Here is a 16,689-nt window from a genome sequence, read left to right on the forward strand (position 1 = left end):
TTGAAACTTTTGACAGAGGCAGACGATATAACATCAAAGAAATAGAACCCGACATTGCTTGCTGTGGTGTTTGCATATAATGTCATTGACAAGATATACGTTATGAAAGGAGGTGAAACGTTGAACTTAAAATATAGTTTCCCAGACGTCATAAAAATATTTGACGACCACAACATTTCATTAAAATTTATTTGCTAAGTAAATGGCAGAAGATATAATGGTTTATAATCTATTACGACTAAAAACCCTGAGTCATATAATTCTATAACAACAACTTACAAAGTCCTCAAGGACGATATTGTAAACTAACCTTAAACACAATGACGACTAAAGCTTGTTTTGCTCTTTTGACACCAGAAGACTTTATTGTTGTGAATGGTAAAAAAATACTTCTTTGAAGATACTTACTCAGATATACCACCAAACAGGTTTGTTGATATTTTTAATACTTTAAGACGGATGTAACATGTGCTGCAACTAGAGCAGGTTTCATTATGTTTGGATGTCCGACTGAGTTTACTATAAACGATTATGAGCTATAATACAAAACTTATATCTGGTTTTTACTACCAACAGTTTCCTATAACAGGAAAAGGTGTCATACAAGGTTTGTCTGTTCCATTGACTTTAAGTACACCTATTTTATATATTGTTTCAAACTTAGGTTCAAAGTGTTATTCGAATGTCGACAGAAACTACTATGACCAAAAGATACTCATGCGTATAAACAACACATTCTCTGCTGGTTTGCCTATTGTTCATTCGAATGCAGAGTTTTCAGCTTTAGTGAACTCAAACACTTTAGCAAACATAAACTTAACCTTAGTCACGCAAACTTTGTTCCTGTAAAACTTTTATGTCCTATGTATTGTCAATGACGGCAGAAAGTTTCGAATTGGAAGATGCAACTGGTGAAAGTATTGTATTACAAGAACAACTTCAACAACAAATAGCTCAAGAACAACAAATGCAACAAATGGAACAACAAAGTCAAGATATAAAAAAATAATATTTTTTTTATTTTTATAAAAATGTACAGAATAGATGTTTCAGATTTTTATGACTTCCAAGCATTCAGAAATATGTGTCCATTTCGAGACTATAAAAAGCAGTCGAGAATTTGAAACGTTTAGTCATTTATGTTGACTCTGCCCCAGAATGTTATGTTATGAAAGAATGGGATTTGTCTTTAACAAACCAAGAGCAACAATAGTTTCAGAAACAAGAATGTAGACAGAAACTTAAAAATAAAAGTTGTACAAGTTGGCATGAAGATGTTAGATGCTTGGGATATCTTATTGTCAAAAGTTAGAAGATTTTTCAGTTCGAAGCAGTATAAAGTTTTATACACCTTTCTCCAAACTTCTATTCTATCTTCACTGGATATAAATACGAACAAGTAGAATGGAAAGAAAATATTATAGAAGCTTGGTTAGACCATGTCAAAAAATTATATGCAATGGAAACGAAAGAGTCTATGAGTATATCTTATGTTGGTTTGCAAACATCTTACAACATCCAAGTGCTAAAAATGAAACTGCTCTCATTATAATTGGAAAACAAGGAACAGGTAAGAACACTTTCTTTACAGATATCTTGTGCAAACTGTTAGGCTATTCGAACCCGAATATGACAAACTTAGAAAACATCTGTGGCAAGTTTAACTCCTCAATTGAGAATATGAAACTTATAGTATGTAACGAACTTCAAAGTATAGATACAACAAAAGTTTTAAACTCAGATGCTTTGAAGAGTCTTATAACAGACAAAGTTGGAGTTGTTGAAAGAAAATATAAAGACCAAAGAGTTTGTGAAAATGTTGCAAAACTTCATATATGGTTTCAAACAATACTGTTCCGATGAGTTAGAAAGTTCTGACAGAAGATATGTAGTTGTCAGAACGTCAGATTCTCATATGCAAGATACAGAATATTTTGACGACTTAGCAGAAACTTTGACATCTGACTTTTACAACCACTTGTTCTCATATTTCATGACATTAGATATTTCAAAGTTCAATCCAAGACAAATTCCACATACCGAGAGAAAGACAAACATTGTTAGAAGCAAACAAGAGTGTATATGAACTGTTTATAGATGAGACTAACTTTGAGTGTTTAGATGAAAGGTCATTGTACGATTCATATAAACAGTATTGTCAAGAGTATGGTTATATGGCAGCGTCTAAACGAACATTCTTGGCAATGTCAAAAATCTTTTAGACATACAGAACGGCGTATATACAAAGAAAAATTTTTCTGAGTAAATTTAAAAAAATATTTTTTTATCCGATAGAAAAGATGACGAAATATATTTCAGTCAACAAGTACATGACAGAAGTCAAAGAAGAACTAGACCCATTCGCTTATTTGAATGTTTACTTCTACCATTTTGAAAAGTCTTCATTCAGCAAAGTTTGGAACATCGAACCAGTTAAGTTTGCTATTGTGACTAAAAATGGTGCGAAATTTGAAGACTTAGACATAGAAGGTTTGTTAGCAGTCAAAGAAAATTTTGACAGAAGGTTTTCAAACCTTAAAGAAGGCAAAGCATACAAACTTGTTATACCTTATGAACCAAAGAAAGCAGACGACTATGAATATTATGAGTCTAAGATAGTTGAAGTTCAAGGTAAATTAGGTAAAAAGATTTTAGAGTCTAAGCCAGTGTTTGCTCCTAAAGAGGAAGAGAACATTGACATTGACCCAGAAATGTTCTAAAAATAAAATTTTATTTTTTACATGTCAAATTTCTTTTTCTCTGGTTCAGGTTCTTTCTTCTCTTCTTCTACTTTCTTTTCTTTCTTTTCTCTCTTCTTCTTCTTCTCTGGTGGAGTTATGTCAAATTTGGCGCAACCATATTTATGTAAAAGTTCTTTGTCCTTTAATAGCTCTTCTATTCTGTTTTCTATTTCATCTTCAAGAACAGCGCATGTGCCTTCTTTGCATTCTAAGAACTTTTGTTGGACTTCATCTCTCCAAGAGGCGTCATCTCTGTCAACAAGTCTGTCATTGACAAACTTAAAGACTTCTCTGCCTAATGTTTTTATGGTTCTTGTCATATTCCCAGAAACAGAACTTTAGAACAAATTCACCTTTCTTGTTTACACTATGTAAGATTTTATGGTCGACAGATGTTTTGCTGTCAAAAAGCTTGTCTCGAATATAGATAGCGAAATCGCTAGACATTTTCAAAAAGATAAAAATTTTAATTTTTCTAAAAATATGTTAGAAAAAAAGTTTGCTGACATTGACAAGAAATTTGAGAATGTTTTAAACAAGAACAAGAGGAAGTTAGAAAATGCTCAGATAAAACCTATACATGACAAGTTCTTATTTGCTCAGAATGGTATAACAGGTCTAATCGCACCACCTGGGTCGGGTAAGACTTTCACTTATCTTAAAATGGCTGCACAACAACAAGAACTAGATGAGAAGAACCCATTCTATGAGTTAGTTGTTATTTGTAGTACTTCTGGTCAATTTGACCAAACCGTCAATTCGTTCAAAGATATTATAAAGAAGTCTAAGTTAGTATGTATAAAAGACTCTGAGTTGTTAGATTGGATAAAGAAGTACCAAAGAAGAGTTTTGAAGTACAATGCTATAAATGAGTATATAAACTCGAAGTTTAAAGACCCAAATGAGGAAATGCAGAGAATATTAGAGAAGAAACACTTCAGAAACAAACAGAAAGAGATAGAATACATTTCGAAGAAATTGCAATCGTACGATTGGAAGACTTACCCTCACAGATGTCTTCTTATCTTAGATGATTTCGCCTCTCATCCTTTGTTAAAGAACAGAGAACAAGATATGTGTCGAATTCTTAAGAAGCTCAGACACTTTAACATCTCAGTTGTCATTTGTGTACAGACAGCAAAGAGTTTAAGTAAAGATGTTAAAAGAATACTTACTGACATTATACTTTTCCCTGGATTGTCCGAAGACGATTTCATGGAACTTATGAAAGAGTCCATGGCAGGTAAGTTTGACAGACATGAACTATGGGAGAAGTACAAAGTCATACAAGACCCTCATACTCTTTCAGAATTCATATCTACGCAAACAAAGTTCAAATTGTAAAAAGTCAAGCTTGAAAAATGTAAGTGTTTAGTCTTAGTAAGTCTGTTGTGGTGCTGGGGCTGTCGGTTCTTCTGGCTTTGGAAGACATTCAGGAAGAGGGACGTGAGACATTCGTTTGTGTCCTGTCGGAAGGAAGAACTTTTCCAGTTGTCGGGAAAAACTTTTCCTGTCGGAAGGAAGGACTCGGAATGTTGGAAGGAAAAATTTTTCCAGTTGTCGGGAAAAAAGTTCTCAATTTTCGAAAATTTGAATGGTTTACGGACGGACAACAGGAAAATTTTTTCCAGTTGTCGGGAAAATTTTTTCTTGTCGGATGGAAAAACTTTTTCTGTCGGAAGGAAGAACTTTTCTTGTCGGATGGAAGGACTCGGAATGCCAGAAGGATTTGACAAGACAATTTACCATCTAGAGCTACATGAGCCATCTTTGGTGTCAAGCTTGAAAAATAAATGGTTCATTTACTCTGCTTGTTTGAAGTTGTCAAAATACTCTGTTATTTTTTTCCTTTAACAATGGCAAATCTTCTTTGAAGGTAAGTATTGTACAACCTTTCATATCATAGTGTGTTTGAGGTAAAGTATCTTGAACTATTTGTTTCACATCTTCATTCGGTGTCATTGAAATCGGTAAGTTTTCGCGATAGAACCAATTTCTGTCAGATTTGTAAATCTTAGCAAGGTCGTAAAAGCTTTTGTTGTTTCTTCTGACTAAATGCAACATAACCATATCTTTATCTTCTTCATTTTCCATCTCTTCAGTATAAATCATATACTTATAGTTCTTTTCCTTTCCTTTTGGTACCGAACGTGGTATTCTTTTCTGAATGTTTTTGTCTTTGCTTCAAGCTTGTTCTCTAGCTCTTCACGTTCTTGTCTGTGAATTTCGTCAAGAAGTCTGTAAATATTCCAAGCATAACGAGGCGAAGCCCACATTGCAACAGCATTTACAAGAAGTCTATGTACATAATATCCTCTCAAACCGTTTGGCAATTTTTCACGATTTTCATAGAGTTTTGGCGACTGGGGTTTTTTACCTACTCGCTGTTCTTCACTGTTTTCATGAGTTTTAGGCGACCCAGAAAAAAGTATGTCTCGCTGTGCTTCATTTAATAGTTCTTGTGTGCTTTGGTTCCTAAACCAGTCTTTAGGAAGCTTAGTATCTGGAGCAAAACATGCTGTCAAAATACTTTGCATTTGGTACATATCGTCTTTGACCGAACGAATGAGACGGAGTTGTTTGTTAAACTGTATGTACTCGTATTCTTCATTTATGGCTTCATGAACGATAGCAGTTGTTGTGTTCTCTGTTGTTGACATTTCTGTTCTTACATACAAAATAAAAAAAATAAAAAAAATAAAATTAACTTTATTTTTTCTATCTTAAGGAAATTCATGAAATTTGTTGCTGAATTCAATAAAAATATAATTTAGGGTAGATGGGTATATCTACCCTCTTTTCTACCCTCTTTTCTACCCCAGTTATTTTATAAACGTTTTACATGGTAAACGTTATTTTTACATGTATTTTTCAGCAACTTCGTCAAATAATTTTATAGCTTTATCTATCTCATCTACTTCAAACGTTTCTTTACCTTTTATGGGAGCACCATACATTTTCTCAAACTTTTCAAGTAGTTCTGTTTCTGCAGCTCTCATATCATTAACAAACACAACCTTGACTCTATTGACTGTACTGTCATATCTTTGAGTTATATTATATGTTCTTCCTATCTTATATCTTTTTGTATTGAAGTCCTTCGGTTTCTGAACGATGTAAAGTAAGCCTTCACTGCAACGTTCCGTATCGAATGAACCATATGTTATGAAGTTATATCCAACAACTGGGTCTAACCATAACAAAACTATTGGTATAAGACTTTTGTCTATAAGATATGCTGCAGTTCCATAGAATTTTACCGATATCATAAGCTCAGGATTTCTTGTCAAAATTTTCTGAGTTGAAGCATTTCTAACCCAGTCCTTTGCTCTCTTTTCAAATGGAGATAAAATGTCTGACAAAGAATATTTGTTGTATTTCTTTGAGTATCTTACGTTTAAATCACCAATTCTAACCAATTTAGTGTTATTGTCTATCTTTTTAACTGTTTCAAACTCAGTGTTTGTCATTTCCTGTTCTTACATACAAAATAAAAAAAATATTTTAAAAAAAAACTAACTTTATTTTATTTTTTCTATCTTAAGGAAATTCATGAAATTTGGTCATTTTACTCAGAATTCAATAAAATATATTTTAGGCGACCAGGTCACTCGGTTAAATGAACTTCTCTGAAAAAGTGTGACAACATGACATTTTGACAACAACACAGGAAATATACTTCTTCGTAAATGTTTTGTCAAGACTTCTTCGTAATGAGCGTAAATCAGACAAAAATATATTTTAGGGTAGAAGGGTATATCTACCCCGTTTTCTACCCTCATTTCTACCCCATATGTCCTTACTGAAAAAGTATGTGTTCCATATGTCATTTTTACTCAGAATTTTGTGCTGAATTCAGCAAAAATATATTTTAGGGTAGAAGGGTATATCTACCCCGTTTTCTACCCTCATTTCTACCATAAAGTTTTACAAGCGTTTTACATGGTATATGTTGTGATGGTTCATGACTTTAAACAGTTTTGTAGCTTCTATTTCTTCACGAAGGATATCAAAAATTTTAACTATGCGAAGGTTTCTTTATATTTCTTCTTGACATCTGAAAGAAGGAAATCGTTAGCAGTTGGATAGTTTTTGTTCAGAAATGTCAACATGTCCATTTTATCTTCTGCTGGTTTCTCTACTTCTTTCTTTAAGTCAGTATGGTCTTTTCTCATTCTTTCTATCTCTTTGACGGAGTAGTTATATTTCCTCATTGCTGCTTTACATTTAGAACATTGTGAGTTCATTTTTGCGTTATATTCTGAAATTTGTCCTGCTAGTATGACTAAGGCGTAGATGGTTTTCTTTAACTCAAAGGTTGCTGGTTTTATCTGTTGGTTCCATACCTTACCTCTTCTATCTTTATCTCTTATCTGCAAGACACACTCAGCAACTAACGAAACAAAGTTGTCGTAGGTCTTAAATTCTTCAGATTTATATATGTCAATGACTTTGTGGTTGCAATGAAATCCAAGAAACTCATAGTTTACCTTTCGTATGAACTTCTTTATTTCTACTGAGTCAGTCAGTCTGACTTCAATTTCATTCGAATTCTGGAATAGTGAGTTTTTGTTGTTGTATTTCAGGAAGTTTAGGCAAATGGTCTATAATATCTTGCATTTCATAAAGATACTGTTCATTTGTTTCATCTTTTGCACTACAGTCTAAATCTCCTTGGAGAAGTTCTTGCTTTATCTTCTGGATTTCTGTTTCGAAAGTATATGAAGAAGGAATGAAGCTTTTCATCTCTACTAACATTGAAGTTGGGTTCATGACTAACGAGTTTGGTGCTGTTGTTGCAAACATGTTCTTACAATAAAAATAAAAAATATTTTTTGGTGGGACTACCTTTATTTTATTTCAGCACAAAATGAACGAGTTTGGTTTAAAAATACGGTGGAGCCAAAAATGGCTCGACCTCAAAAACAAGCATTTTGTGAAGAATATACCAACCCGCTGTTTTCCGCGGGTTGCTTTTTTTATACAAAGTTCAAGAGTTTTGTGTGTTTTCTACGAGGGTAGAAATGAGGGTAGAAATGAGGGTAGATATACCCTTCTACCCTAAAATATATTTTTTGGTGGTACGTCGGACATTGTTCTGAAACAGTACAAGTCTTGTTCTGAAACAGTACAAGTATTGTTCTGAAGCAGTGCAAGTATTGTTCTGAAAAAGTACAAGTATTGTTCTGAAACAGTGCAAGTATTGTTCTGAAAAAGTACAAGTATTGTTCTGAAAAAGTACAAGTCTTGTTCTGAAACAGAAAATTTTTCTCACAAATTGAGAGCTTTTACGGGAAATTTGTTCTGAAAAAGTACAAGTCTTGTTCTGAAAAAGTACAAGTATTGTTCTGAAACAGTACAAGTATTGTTCTGAAAAAGTACAAGACTAGTTCTGAAACAGTACAAGTATTGTACTGAAAAAGTACAAGACTAGTTCTGAAACAGTACAAGTATTGTTCTGAAAAAGTACAAGACTAGTTCTGAAACAGTAGCAATGGACGAGGTCGAGCCATTAGATGAGGCAATTTACCTTATAGAGATAAATGAAGTTGTTAAGCAGTACTTGGGCAAGGACAAAGCCAACAAGTCCCTCGGCTTCTGGTTGTCTGGAAGAGGTGCGCTGAAAATCGAAATTGAAACTGGAATTCCAATTCAAATACCAGAAAACACTCCTGTAGACGACATAAAGGAGATGAAGAAAGAAGCTCTTCTCAAGTTCTTTGCAAAGCGCCCATGGATACAACTTCCAAACAGAGAGAGTCCAATTCCACGAATTATACAAATTCTCAGAGCACTGTTCCACTTCTCTGGTCAGCCGTTCTACATAACCTGTGAAGGCGACATCCAACCAGTTCAGTAAACATCTCATTTTAACTAACTTTTTTGCTGTCTTAAGGAAATTCATGAAAATTCAACGGGTAGAAATGAGGGTAGAAAACGGGGTAGATATACCCTTCTACCCTAAAATATATTTTTCAGTGCTTTTTAGCACTTTTCCGTAGTTGTATATGAAAGACAATTCGAGATAAAATTTCTTCATCTGAAATAGTCCTACCAGTATTTGTAAAGATATAGTCTAACGGTTTGTATCTGCTACTTTTGTTCTTTGTTTTCAACCTGAAACATTTAATATATGTAAAAATATACTGTTTTAAAAAATGTTTTAAAATGGTATGCAATGTTTTACTTCATGCAATGTTTTATTTCATGCAATGTTTTATTTCTGTGCCGTCTTCAAGTATGCCCCAGTACTTACGCTTGGAGAGGACATGAACTTCGGAAAATACCTTATCTAGCTTAAAACAGCCCATCTTCTCACCGACTAAACCCATTTCAATGAGTTTGTTGTATCCTTCTTCGTTCGTCATGAGTGCATCGATGTTCTCATAGTAAACCACAACTTTGGATTTGACTTCGGAGAAGAATTTGTTGTAGTTGTCAAGGACTGCTTTTGCGAACTGAGGGTAAGACCAATGTTCGACAATAGGTTTTAATGTGGTTACTAAGCCACTTTCACCTTCGGTAAATTCGTATTTCAAAACAAAAGGAGAAAACCTTTCAACAAAGTTGTCGACCTTCTCATAATGTTTACTCTTCATCTCTTGAGGTTTCTTAATGGAATATCCCCATGTCGAATTCATAAGCAATTTGAGTGTCATTGCAAGTTTGGGGTTTGAAGCTTTCCTAATATCATATAGTTGTTGTATGACTTTTCCAACTGTATAGTTCCTTCCTGGGAACTCACCGTCTTCGTTTGGAATTCCAGTTGGAATATATTGGACGAACCTCATGTACGCAGCGTTAAGGTCGACATAGTATATCTTTTCATATGAGTCAAACTTGTCGCATCCAATCGGACCAGTTCGTGGAAATTCAAGTGAGTCTCTTATCTTCTGAGAAACTTCTCCTGTTATCTCATAAACATCGTCGAAGCAACCTGTTTCATATAAAACCTTCTGACCTAACTCAGATGCTCTCCAATACAATTTGACGTCGATTGGATTTCTCAATGGAAGTTTGTTTATAGCATCTTGAAGTTCTTGCAACCTCATTGGAAGTTCTTCTGGTTCAGGTTGGTATCCGAACAATCCAACTCCTTTTGGAACTGTGTACTTCTTTTGTACTAGAACTTTGTCTGGAACAACTTTTGGTCTTGCTAACAGTGAAAAGTTTGTTTCGTCTTTTGGTACAAAAGTTTCTGTCAGCTTGTCATCTGGAATTGGTTCCAACAAACCTTTCTCGAAAAGAATGTTTACAGCTCTGACAATGTTGCACTTGCCTTTTCCGAACATAAGACTTTCGTTCAACATGAAGTGGTTGTGGACAATTGCAATCTTCAACCATGGTAAGTCTTTGTCAACAACATAGTCGTCATGTGAAGAACCTTTAGCTGTAGGTATGTTGACTCGGATATTGACATTTGCCAACGGTGCAATTTTTGCCAATTGACCTCTGAGAATGTACCTTGTCTTCACACATGACTCAAGATACTTCATCTTCTCATCTGTAACAAGACCAGAGTTCCTGAGACATGTAAGAATACAAGGTTCATTGACAATTGTTTCAATTGAATTGTAAATTCCATACCTTGTCAAGTCAATGTCAGACTTATTTATGAACGGGAAGTATCCAGCATGTTGTCTGACTGCTTGAGGGTTCGGTTGGTACCATTCAAATTTTACACTTGCAATTCCTTCAATTGCATTCAAAATGTCTGAGTCGGAGTCAACCATTTGTTCTCTCTTTGTAGTCTTGAAAGCGTCAAGAAGCATTGCAGCTGTTGTGACATTGCCATGTGCATAGTAAATGTGACCATCCAAATCTGTTACGGTTAGTCTGAGATTGTATCCTTTCTTATTTCCATCTTGAATTGCAGCAAGTACTCCCATGAAGCCTTCTTTGTTCTTTCCTTCGTCAAAGTTTACTGTAAAGGTTCGACCAGATGTAATTTGACTTCTAACTTCACGGTACTTTTCATATGCATATCTTGTTCTTTCCATGGGAGCATGTGAGTCTTCACCTTTTCCTTTTTTCCTTCTCAAAGGATGCAATTGTTCGTCATGTTTCCAGTAGAATCTGGCAAAGCCGTCGTGTCCTTCAACTTGAGGCTCAGTAACATTGAAAGGCATGTCCATAAGACGTTCTTCTTCTAACCTCTCTAATCTGTTTGGATAATTTGCGCGTGCTGTTTCTAAGTCCATTTCATAGCGAAGACCAGACAATTTGTCATAGACTTTTATGGGTCTTCCCTTCCTATATTTAAACTTCTTTGAAACTCTCCAACCATATCTTTCTAACTCTGCTTTTATTCTAGCAGACCTTCTATCCATTCTATACGGGGGCATTTTTATAAAAATAAAAAAATATTTTTTTCTTTTACTTTACATAACCTCCTGCTACCAGAAGTCTTTGACGCCAACCCATACCAGCTAATGAAGGTTGACTTGGTTTAGTTTGGAAACTAAACTTTGGTTTTGGTTTATCTTCAGTTTTTGGTTTCTCTTCTTCTATCGGTTTTTCGTCACTTTTCGGTTCCTCTGACTTTACCTCACCTGCAGGAACAGTTGTGTCGTCAACATCTTCATAAATATCATATGCCATTTGTTTTTGTTTTCCTTTCAACTTTTTGTGTTTGTTGTAAAGTTTAGAATATTTCGACTCTAAGTCAATGAGATGTTCTATAATGAACTGTTGGTCAGTGAAGAATACCTTCCCATCTGTTGTCTCTTTAGTTCCTTCAGACTTCAATATTTTATTTGTGAGAGTCTGTTTCTTTTTTGAGATACTAGCCGTTCCATTTCTATGAAAAGTGACTTTATAGTTAGGGTTTGTATTTCCAGACCTGGCACTTTCTATTATTGAATTTTTCTCTTCATCTGTAAGTTCTTTGACAGGTTTTGACAATGGTTCTGAACTTTTTGTTTGTGGTGTCAAATCTACCGTTTCAACTTCTTCGGTCATTTCATCTCAGTAAAAATTTTAGTTTGTTTTGTTTTCAACTGGTTGTTTAGGTTTTTTAAGTCGGTCTAAAACTTCCTGAGGTATAGGAAGAACTTGACAAACACGTGGTTGTGTAACTGCTGGAAGCCGACAAATCCATCTTGAACCCATTTGTCTCAATGCTGTATTGTTCATTTCATCTCAGTAAAAAACTTTACATTCCCCACGTTTGAGGCGGTTGAGGTTGGTTATTGTTTACCCATTGTTGTGCATGGTTATATCCTCTGTTAAAGAATCTTTCACCTTGGTCCATATAGTGTCCTGCTTGGTTATAGTAGTCATTTGCTTTGTTATAGTAGTTTCCTGCTTCTCTTCCTACATTGTCCATCCATCCTTGAACTTTTCCTCTTGTTTCAGGATTTGGAATAAGATTTGCTGCATCTCGTGCTACCTCCCAACCTTTCTGTACAGTTTGTATAATAGGTTGTGCTTTCTCTTTCAGTATACCTAATGTACTCAAAATCTTCCTTCCAATTCCAAATGCACCTCTGGCTAGTGTTCCCACTGCGGGCAAAAATCTGGATGCAACTCCTGCTAATGCGCCAAATAAACCCATTTCTTATGGGTTAAAAAATGACGAATCCAAACAAGGACCCCTATGTTTCTAAGGCAACAAAGAAAGCACTCATGATAAAAATCTTTAGTTCAACACCAAATGCTTGGTTTATGGATATCTTGGAAAACATTCCGAGGTATAGAGAAGATGGACCACCATACTGGCTAATATTTGTCGGTCAAAACACAAGATACTGTGAAGCCATACCATTACAGTCCAAAAATATTTTAGATGTGAAAACTGCTTTGACAATATTCGTTGACAAATACCATCCAACAAAACTGACATCTGACTGTGAAAGTTCTTTCAAATCAGACGATATTAAAAACTATCTGCGTTCAAAAAATGTAAACCAATATTTCATTGTCGACCAAAACCATTCTGCTCTTGGTGTCATTGACAGTTGTATAAAAATCTTAAGAGACTTAAACCAACCACAAGGTGGTGAGGTAGATGAAATGTCATATGACGACAAATACAGACATTTCTCCATGGCAAAGATGAGACAAGTTTTAAATATTTACAATAGCCGTAAACAAAAAGGTTTGGGAAACCACTCCCCCGAAGAAATGAAAAACAACCCTGACTTAGAGAAAGACTATATATTTAATAGTTTAGTCAAAAGAGACAAACAAGAAAGAATGCCAGGCTTCAAACTTCAGAAAGGTGACAAAGTAAAAATAGAAATACCTAAACGCGACCCATATGAAAATACTATTGACTATGACAACAATGGGAACTCGACAGGTACTCACCTTCGTGTTCGTAAAAATAGAAGAAAGTATACAAGAGAATATTATGAAGTTTTAGGCAAACATGGCAAAATGTACAGACTGCAAGCAGAAGATAAAACTACTATTGTCAGACCTCGTTTCAAACTTGTCAAAGTTCAAGGTGGTATACTTTCAAAGACAGTTCCTAACAAATATAAGACAACTCCTGACGAATATGCTAAAGAAGTTGAAAATGACGACTAAGCAATTCTATACCATGCGTAAACTGTCATGTAAGGTGGCATGTTCTTTACTTTGTCCCGTTGTTTGCGTATATCCTGAAACGAAATGTGTATGGTTTCCTTCTCCCTGAGTGTCACCCAGTAACAATTTATAGCAAACTTAACGTCGTCTTTAACATCATATCCTTTACCTTTTGTCATTCCTGACCAATCCCAATATCTATGCTTATGCCAACCTGCTTGAGATGTACTTAAATCTATGTAGTGACTGTGTGCAGGTAAATTTTCACCTGAAATCGTTTTACTTCCACCTGTTTCCTTTGAAGAGTTTGCACAATACAAAAAACCTGTCGACTATTTGTTCCCATGCACCAACACCAAACATTACTTGAGGACCTCTTGCTTCCATAGATGTATAAATAGAACCTACTGGGTTCATTAAATCAAACATATGAGATATTATAGGATTGTCTCTTTTGAACTTAAAATATAGTGCAACTATTTCAGGTTTCTTCTGGTTTGTGTCAGAATATTTTTTATAATATAATCTTATGTTTTCAGGGTAGGTAAAGTCTTGACTATAATATTTATTTCTGTCATCTTCATAATAGTATACTATTCTCGTTTTTTCTATTGCATTATATCTTTTATATCTATAAAATCTAAATATAATGTTAGCTTTTGTTCATCTACATGTGGTGTTCTAACGTCATCTCCATAGTCATAATAGTATGGTGCTGGAGCTGGGTCAGGCAATGTCATATCTGTCATTTCATAAACTCTTAAATATTTCTTTTGTTCGTCTCCATATAAGTTTAAGTAGCAGTTGTTGTCTAATGGAACTTTAACTTGTGTACCATCGTTCTTTTTATAGCTTACTACATTTCATTGTTATTTTTCGGAATGAGTTTATACCGTGTACCATTTTCTAAGGACTGTACCAACTGCCATCTAAAAATTTGTTTTCTTCATTGACAGAAAGTCACCAACCATAGTTTCAATATTTTTTGTTCCTAGCAAACTTTGGTATATTTCATTGACATATGTTTTATCTGCTTTATTTTCAAGGCTAACGTTTAAGTCTGTTATTTCAGAAGATGTATGTGTATGTCCAACGGCACTTTTCCTGTTTAAGGTTTCTTGTAAGTTTGTAATATTTGCAATGGTATGTGTATGTCCAACGTCACTTTTCCTGTTTAAGGTTTCTTGTAAGTTTGCAATATTTGCAATGGTATGTGTATGTCCAACGTCACTTTTCCTGTTTAAGGTTTCTTGTAAGTTTGTTATTTCAGATATAGTATGTGTATGTCCAACGTCACTTTTCCTGTTTAAGGTTTCTTGTAAGTTTGTTATTTCAGATATAGTATGTGTATGAGTCTTTTTAGAATATTCGTTTTTCAGCTCTTGTCACTTCACTTGACATTTTATTGTCAACATAATGTTTTGTCTGCTAGTTCAGGATGAGTATGTTCTTTTGTTGCATAAGCATTGTTAGCTCTTTCTTCTTCTTTTGCTATTGCATCGTCTACATATTCTTTGTCAGCTTTGTTGCCAACATCTGCTTTCAAAAGAAGTTCAGATATAGGTTTCTCGTTTAAAGTTCCTTTTGTTGGATTTATACAGACAGTATGGTTCTTATTGTCTTGAAATAGAAACTCATCTGTCATTGGGTTTAATGTCAGTTTTAAGTTTCCCTTCTTTCAATGACTCAGATATCTTAGAATAGTTTGAAAAGTTTGTTGTGTTCTTATTTAGAGCTTGCAAAATGAGTTGTCGGTTGTGTTGTATTTCTCTCATAGACGCTGTTTCTTTCGACATTTTTATTCTAGATAAATATGCTTCCAATAGAAAAAGAAAATTCAAGAGTTGCTACAACTAACCATTAGATGAACTTTTTACTAATGTCGGTCAAAAGTTTGAGACAGAGACCGTAAAGCATGAAGGCTATCGTTTTGACTACCCATTAAGATGGCTAAGAGACCCATCTGTCACAAAAGCTATTGGCTTTTTGTAGAAAATGAAGTTTGTGTCTGTAGAAGATAAAAGTTTTCCATTTATTGTAAGGTTCATATAGATTATATATCTGAAGGGAAACGAAAAATGTGGGAAGAAATTGAGCTAATACAAGTTGACCTTTCATCTTCTCTACAGACTGCGTTAAAAAATATAGAAGATAAATAAATTCATGTTATGCAAATATCTGATGATATGCAAATCCGAGAGCACACTTTATGTGAGAATTGTATATGACAAACAAAATTCACAAGTGTCATTTCAAATCTACGAAGACAATCCAAAGAAAGACGAACAAATATATACAGAATTCACTGCAATGTCATGGTATTATTTGCAAAGAATGTTAAATCAGAAAGTCGAACTTCCTTTAGCAAATATTTACAGTCGATATGCAAGAGATGAACCATATTTATTTAAAGATGTTTTCGACCCAGCTGCTATTATTGTTCATGCTTCATTTTCTGGCGCCCAAAACTCTTTCTTATGCTTGGCAAATGACTTTTACGAAAAACCTACAAAGTTATACGAACCACCAAGTGGAAGTATTTCAGACTTTCAAGTATGGTTTACTACAGATGGAAGAAAGAGAATAGTTTCCATTATACCATGTGTTTTACTTAGAACTTAGTTTCATATACAACTACTATCGAACGGTAAAAATATAATTTTTTAATACGGTTGAGGTGTTGGATTTGGTTGCCAACTAGACTGTGGTGAGGTTTCAGGCTGTTGTATAACAGGAGCTTGTTCTTCTGGTTCAGGGTCTTTAGGTAATTACCAACAAACTGACCTACTCTTTTACCAATATTTTTGACACCGTTCCAAATTCCTCTTCCTACGGTTTTTATTCCATTCCATATACCTCTTCCAACATTTTCGAAAGAAGTTTCTATCTTACTGAAGAAACCCATTTTACTATATGTAAAAATCTAATGTCCGCCTAGTCTCTTACGTTTTCCTGTTGAGTTCCATAGCATTCTTTAACTGGAGCTCATACATTCTGTTTCTCCTCTGGTAGAAAACATATTCTGGGTCAACTCCTGTGTTCGCGTCATCTGCATAAAGTTGTTTATATCCCACTTCAGGGTTTGTATAAACTCTTTCCATCTCATATTTGCATACCATGGTGGCAAACCTAACGCAGCGTCATTTGACATGGCAGTTTGCATTTTGTACATCTGTTGGCACTTGACCATAGTTTGCCATTGCAGTTTGTATTCTAACTTCATTTGAATATTCTCTGGGTTGGTTGTCCAGGTTGCTGTGCATTCGCTAAGTTCTGTGCGTCCATTTAATATTAGATAAAAATATCTCTTACGAGTACATATGCTGAACATTTGCTGGTATTGGTTCATCTTCATATTCTCTGTACCTTTCTGCCACGTCAAATAAGTAAATGACACAATGGAAAAAACCTAAAA

The 16,689-nt window shown here is 34.6% G+C and overlaps 7 protein-coding genes and 5 pseudogenes across 12 annotated transcripts, besides 1 other annotated feature; 4 read left to right on the plus strand and 8 right to left on the minus strand.

Annotated features, from left to right (window-relative positions):
- Positions 1-16,689: part of a mobile genetic element that runs on past both edges of the window.
- Positions 2,301-2,720, plus strand: TVAGG3_0877870 (protein of unknown function, DUF4108 family; the record flags this gene model as incomplete). The annotated part of the gene is made up of 1 exon (XM_051250303.1): positions 2,301-2,720. The coding sequence occupies one exon, from the start codon at positions 2,301-2,303 to the stop codon at positions 2,718-2,720; it is 420 nt and encodes a 139-aa protein (XP_051085778.1).
- On the minus strand, positions 2,738-3,188 carry TVAGG3_0877880 (annotated as a pseudogene). Its single transcript has one exon. A coding segment is annotated over exon 1 (451 nt).
- Positions 3,430-4,099, plus strand: TVAGG3_0877890 (annotated as a pseudogene). The gene has a single exon. A coding segment is annotated over exon 1 (670 nt).
- Positions 5,600-6,010, minus strand: TVAGG3_0877900 (organellar and viral DNA polymerase type B; the record flags this gene model as incomplete). Its single annotated transcript, XM_051250304.1, has 1 exon — positions 5,600-6,010. One exon carries the CDS (start codon positions 6,008-6,010, stop codon positions 5,600-5,602), a length of 411 nt encoding a protein of 136 aa, XP_051085779.1.
- TVAGG3_0877910 lies at positions 6,684-7,547 on the minus strand (annotated as a pseudogene). The gene has a single exon. A coding segment is annotated over exon 1 (864 nt).
- On the plus strand, positions 8,258-8,601 carry TVAGG3_0877920 (annotated as a pseudogene). Its single transcript has one exon. A coding segment is annotated over exon 1 (344 nt).
- Positions 9,094-11,071, minus strand: TVAGG3_0877930 (DNA/RNA polymerases family; the record flags this gene model as incomplete). The annotated part of the gene is made up of 1 exon (XM_051250305.1): positions 9,094-11,071. A coding segment is annotated over one exon (1,978 nt), but the record flags the coding sequence as incomplete, so codon positions are not given.
- Positions 11,118-11,702, minus strand: TVAGG3_0877940 (phage tail repeat-like family; the record flags this gene model as incomplete). The annotated part of the gene is made up of 1 exon (XM_051250306.1): positions 11,118-11,702. The coding sequence occupies one exon, from the start codon at positions 11,700-11,702 to the stop codon at positions 11,118-11,120; it is 585 nt and encodes a 194-aa protein (XP_051085781.1).
- Positions 11,721-11,876, minus strand: TVAGG3_0877950 (uncharacterized protein; the record flags this gene model as incomplete). Its single annotated transcript, XM_051250307.1, has 1 exon — positions 11,721-11,876. One exon carries the CDS (start codon positions 11,874-11,876, stop codon positions 11,721-11,723), a length of 156 nt encoding a protein of 51 aa, XP_051085782.1.
- On the minus strand, positions 11,896-12,297 carry TVAGG3_0877960 (uncharacterized protein; the record flags this gene model as incomplete). Its single annotated transcript, XM_051250308.1, has 1 exon — positions 11,896-12,297. The coding sequence occupies one exon, from the start codon at positions 12,295-12,297 to the stop codon at positions 11,896-11,898; it is 402 nt and encodes a 133-aa protein (XP_051085783.1).
- TVAGG3_0877970 (uncharacterized protein) lies at positions 12,315-13,141 on the plus strand (the record flags this gene model as incomplete). The annotated part of the gene is made up of 1 exon (XM_051250309.1): positions 12,315-13,141. A coding segment is annotated over one exon (827 nt), but the record flags the coding sequence as incomplete, so codon positions are not given.
- TVAGG3_0877980 lies at positions 13,431-15,070 on the minus strand (annotated as a pseudogene). Its single transcript has one exon. A coding segment is annotated over exon 1 (1,640 nt).

This window comes from Trichomonas vaginalis, chromosome VI (assembly GCF_026262505.1).
Source record: "Trichomonas vaginalis G3 chromosome VI, whole genome shotgun sequence".
Classification (NCBI taxonomy): domain Eukaryota; phylum Parabasalia; order Trichomonadida; family Trichomonadidae; genus Trichomonas; species Trichomonas vaginalis.